At 40.7% G+C, this 5,873-nt stretch overlaps 1 protein-coding gene across 1 annotated transcript; it reads right to left on the bottom strand.

Annotated features, from left to right (window-relative positions):
* Window positions 1-450: 450 nt before the first annotated feature.
* Window positions 451-2,333, bottom strand: tlcd5a (TLC domain containing 5a). The gene is made up of 2 exons (XM_073489567.1): window positions 2,138-2,333; window positions 451-1,110 (listed from the first exon to the last, which is right to left on the bottom strand). The coding sequence occupies exons 1-2, from the start codon at window positions 2,331-2,333 to the stop codon at window positions 578-580; spliced, it is 729 nt and encodes a 242-aa protein (XP_073345668.1). The 3' UTR covers window positions 451-577.
* Window positions 2,334-5,873: the final 3,540 nt, after the last annotated feature.

Genomic DNA, 5,873 nt, shown 5'->3' with positions numbered 1-5,873 from the left:
AAACACATTTCTCTTTAATTCACCCCCAACTCTCTGTTATGACTTCAACTCCCTGAGTATACCTTTCACATCTGGTCAAAGTTTCACATGCACCAAAAAAAACCAACAACCTAGGATTACATGGAAACCAATCCTAACTGTCTGATATGACTAAAAAAAGTTTCACAAGGACCTCGGGCATTACATGTAAACAGTTTCTTTCCTAACATCGGGCTTTCCTTTGGAGCAACACCACCACCACATATGACTAGGCCACAGTTCACTGCAACTGAAAGCAACATCTGTGCGTGTGTTTATACAAAGAGCTTTGGTTTTCAGTGACATAAACTACATCTGTGTTGTTTGCTAGCTGTACATTTGTGTGTGTTCAGCTGCAATAACTGCATTCAAAATGACTATTCATAAAAAAATGCACAGGTGTTGGACCTTACAGACAAGATATTTCGCGACATGGGAAACCGTGTTTGAAATATCCCTTTTTAATCTCAATTTTACATACAAAAAGTTGATTCTCTTTGTCCTTTTCCTTGTGCGTCCAAAGTAAAAAACAGACATTATTTCATGAAACACAAGCCCGTCAGTCCTTCTTTCCTTCATGACCGTTAGCTGCCACTATCTCTTGTTGGTCTCTCTGCTGTTTGTGCCAGCTCTTGCTCTTCCTCATGGCAAACCGAACAATGTCCACCATAAACACCCAGGATAGAGCATACATAGCCACTCCCCCACACTTGATAAAGAATCTGGGTCTTGGGGAGATCAGCTCACAGTACAGCATTGTGCCTCCCACAAAGATTCGCATCACCACAAACAGCAGCACAAACAGGACGTCCACGGCGTCGCCCAGCCACGTCCCGTAACGTCCCGTCTGTTTAAGGAACCAGCGTGCCTGCAGGAGGGGGTTGGTGATTTCACTGCCAAAGAGGACAGCGCAGCCTTCGATGCCAGACTCCCCCAGCCACAGGGTCAGCAGGATTCCCAGGATGCTCATGGTGTGGTGGGCCAGCATAACGGGTCCCTCTGTGCGGAAGTACACGCACCAGGCCATATCAAAAATAAAGTAGCCCAGGCTCACCACCATGGCACTTATCTGAAGAGGAGTGTTCTTAGTACCTGGCATCCATGAACAGAAACAGATAGTTCTATGTAAGCATTTGTTTAAATACGAGCAGAAGCGACCGTGAAATCTAGGGCTGCAGCTAACCATTACTTTTTATTATTGTCTAAAGGTACAATATGTAAGAATCGGTCACCTGTTGAATTCATACTCAACAAATAGGGGGCAGCATATCAACAGAGTCACAGCTCACTGCTCCCAACTGCAGCCGCTAGTTAGCTCAGTTAGCTGTGCAGCTAGTAGTCAGGAATAGGAGCTCGAAGTGCCAGGCTGCTAGGTCAGGAGCACTGGACTGGAACGGGCAGGGCGAGCTGGTTAGTATGCTAAACATGCTTTGTAACAATATGTAGACGTCATGAAGTCAAACTGTTGAATGTTGTCAAACAAAATTCTTACATATTTATTGATTCATTGTTTAGTCTATGAAATGTAAAAAAAAAAAGTTACTCATACACATCACAATTTCATTTATTTGTCTGATTGTTTGTCTGCTGCGGGTTTATTCAGACTTGAAATTATTCCAATTAGTAGTACACACTGTACACCAATAGCTACTTACTTAACCCTTTTTAACAACATGCTACGCAATCTAGAGCTGAAAGGATTAGTCAATCTGGACAAAATTCATCTGCAACTATGCAACAAATGATTTGCCATTGAAGTCATTTTTGTAAGCAGAAATGACAAATACCACCTTGCTCTAGTGTAGCAATTATGAGAATTTACAGTTTTTTCTTTGTCATATGTGCGTTTACTAAATATCTTTAAGTTTTGAAGACATTATGCTGAGCAATTTATAAGTTAATCAAAAAAACTGTTTTCAGATTAAATGAAAATGACAATGATTGTTAGCTGCAGTTCTAAAGCAGCAGCTGACTTACTTAACAGTGACTGAATTAGTTAGCATTTACAACACACTGATATGAAAACTACTCTATATATTTGAATCATAGTGACAGCCCTCATTGTTTTGTTATCTTAAGTTTCAATGTAATAATTTGAATCAACAGAGGGTAAGCTTACCTGGATAAGTGAAAGGCCAGGGTCCATCCACGTAGCCTATGTATGCTGTGATGCAGCATGCCAGGATGCCGTGCAACAGGGTGACAAGGCGACAGTTCCACTCGGAGCTCCTGGACCCATTCATGTGACACAAGATGAAGTAGAAAGAGACCCAACAGGACAGGGACAGGAGCGCACTAACCACCAGCAGAGCCATCTTCTCTTCTACCGACAAAACAATCAAGAAAAACAGCTGAAACCAACTCACAGTTTCTCTCAAACACTTGCCTGTCAGCAGTCATCAAGCCAACTTTGAATCACATTACACCGTGAGGGAAAAATGCATAGAGGCACATCTTGCTCCCTAATATCGCTTACAGTAGAAAGAGACAGCATTACCGACCAAAGACTTGGACTGTGCAATCCTTTGTAAGTGACCAACAATTAGCCTTTGCTTGAACTATAATAGCACTATAGTTGGCAGGCCGAGGGTCTGGTGGGGTGAGGGGGACGTCTCTTCTTCTGCTGCTGTGACGTTTGTACAAGGAGGTGAGACCATGCAGATGGACAGGCCCACACTCACTGGACGGGAACAAGATGTACACTTGAGTCTCAAAGACTTCAAGCAAGTTTCAAAACTAGATGAGAGGTTACTGTGTGCTTGGTCTCAGACAGTTCTCATTCTTTCAGCACTGATTAAATGACATGTGGCCTCTGAAAACACCGATGAATCCAAAATGTGTTGTTGTTGTTTTGGGTGTGGTGTGAAGCAAAATTAACAGTTGTATGGGTACATGGATGTTAGGGTGGCATGGGGAGTTGAAGCTGTGATATTATATGAAGTGGAACACTCAATTTGGGTAACTTTCCACTTTTCCAAAACAGTGTGCCAACTACTAATACTTTCCTCACTTACGCACAAAGTTTGTAACTGTTGCTGCCTGGGGTCTCTGAATCAAAACAACAAAAACAAAAGATGTAGTTTCATGACGTTGTGGGTAACAACGGTGGGGTCATGGGAGTTGCTGATGAAAATCCACCTGATATGACCTGAACAAAATGTATTTGAATTTGTATTACCATCACGTTTTGTCACTTCCTTCCTCTTGTTCTGATATCTATCTAAAAGGGGCTTAAAATTTGTATAAATTTACATGTATCAAATACGGATTGTGTTGGGACATGAAAAAAGAAAGCTTCTCTGTCTCTCTCGGTTTGCCTATGAAAGCCTGTGGATGATCTGTTTAAGTTGTTTAATGCTGCTGGACCGTGGATTTCTTTGTGAAGGACAACAGTCCAAAGGATGTGACTTTATGCGTGTTCTCGAGTGCCACGTCTTATCGCCTCTCTCTGCTCTGCTAACAGAGAGCCACATAAACTAACGTACACCTAGCACAACACAGAAGTTCCACAGAGCCCCGTAAACCACAGCAAAATTGCAGATTTCTCTGTTTGAACACTGTCAGAAAAAATTGGGATAATGTAAGTACACAACTCAACAAAACATCTGGTCGTTTTTAAACATTTTAAAGTGGAAATTTTATAGATCTATATATAAAATGTCAGAAAATAGTGACAAATGCCCATTATAACCCAATGTGATGTATTCAAATGAATTGTTTTTTTAAACCAACAGTGATATATGATATATTAAGAAAAAAACTCAAAGCCTCACAGGAATTTCTAATTTTTTTTGCTTTCGAATGAGAGAATATATTGAACATTAAATTTGTCGGGTCATAAACAACCCATACATAACAAACTAAAAAGGAAGAAAACAAAAGACATGGATTCATCACTGGATCTGGATGTGGAAAGGAACAAAATATACAAAGAAATAACACAATCTACGCAAACTGTACATAGTATATAAAACACACAAGGTGTTACGCATTAAATTGAAGTGATCACCAGTTAGATAGACAACTTAGTTTGGGCACATTCCTATAACTTTGCCTTCACATGGCATCATGCAGAATATACAGCCTCCAAATGATGTAACACATTATAAAACTGTCTGACTGATACAATATTTTCCCTAGCTAAACAGAGTTACACAAACAGGTCAGATGTTAGGACTGTTTAATGTATTTTTGAATGAAAGAAGTGGATTTTTACAGGTTTATGATACACAACACGAAGTGTGAATTACGTTCCCATGGAAACCTGTAAGAGGAAATGAGAAGAGGCATTTGGCAACAAGCTAGCTTAATTAATGTTAGCATTAATGTCTTTTCCCTGAGCTAAACTAAGCTGACTAGTACCTACACTGTAGAGGTAAGAGCACCAGAGCTCACCCTTCATTTAAGAAGATGCTCTCATACCGGCTAACTACCACAGTTAGCTGGATCAGCTAGCCGCGGCAGCAAGCTAGCGTTACAGGGCTAACAAAGCGTTTTCTTACAAGACTGTAACACATCCACAACACTGACAGCAGTACAATATCGTTACCTTGGTGGTGCACATGTGGCTGTCTCTTCCTTTACATCCCGGGGTTTTTTTCGAGCTCAGTGAAGGTATGTTTGTGCAGGAGGCTGTAAAAGGTTTATTTGCAGACACAGTGGCTGCTATTTGTTGCCCTTTAAATGTGAGCTTCAACAACAGCCTCCCTCAGCAGCATCCCTTCATTTCCCTACCGCCTTATCAGCCGCTGCACATGCAAATATAGAAAGCAGCAGGCGTGTGAACCGGCTGTGTAATCCCATAGTATACCGTAGTTGTGACATTGTGGCAGGCTTAATGAATATTTAACAGGAAAAAAAGCATGTTTACATCCTTCTGGATGTCTTCACGAAGCGGCTGGATGCTGCCTTGGCTTTTTTAAATTATAACAGTGGCGACACCTTGTGGTCAAAGGCTGGAATTACACCCAGGTTCTCCTCCAGCAGGGGGACAAAATGGAAGAACTACATGATAATAACACCACTAATGTTCTTAAATTTCCTTATTTTACTTTCTGTTTTTTTAAATTATAATCTTATTTTATTATTCTCCTTTTTTATACCATATTCTGATGTCTCTGTGTTAATGTTTCATGTCCGTTAAGTGTCTGTTCTTTCTTGAATTTTGTAGAATCAAATCTAATCAATGCACAAAAATGTTCTAACATGTCTAACAGGGAGGTGCAGAGAACATCCAACCTGCATGACCTGGTTTGAAACCCTAGTAGCAAGCCCTGCCGAAGTGTCCACAATAGGGATGCACATTTTAAGCAGTTTATTTGACCGATAGTCGGCTGCATTAACAATCGCTTATCGGTTAATCATTCAAAATATTTGAAATGTGTTCTGTTTTTTACGGAAGCCCTAAAGGGCCATGCATTCATACATTTTATTTCCTCTGTTTTCCCATGATAACGAGTTAATTTCATTTGTTTTCTCGAGATCTTTATCTTGAAATAACAACTGCCGTTTTCCCGAGATAACGGGATCATTTTCTCGAGATCTCGAGATAACGACACTTTGTTTTCCCGAGATAACGATATAATTAATCCGAGATCTCGAGATAATGACTGTGATATGATAGGCCTGAGATTATGGAGACGCCCGGGACCTTGTAACATTAACGAGGACATCAGGCTCACTTAGATTGCGCCGCCGATATAGCTGAAGCCTTGCTAACCGTCTTTTTAGATTATGCACACTAATGTGTATATTATCTGTAATAGCAAGGCATAATGCTATTTCAGCCTGTGTCAGGCCTTGATTGAAAAGATATGTGACGTGGTGATCGATATGCTCCTGCTCCTCTGACATTG

Source organism: Pagrus major, chromosome 2 (assembly GCF_040436345.1).
Source record: "Pagrus major chromosome 2, Pma_NU_1.0".
Taxonomy (NCBI): Eukaryota; Metazoa; Chordata; class Actinopteri; order Spariformes; family Sparidae; genus Pagrus; species Pagrus major.
The sequence above is the reverse complement of the archived record's forward strand: the minus strand, read 5'-3'. Positions and strand labels throughout refer to the sequence as shown.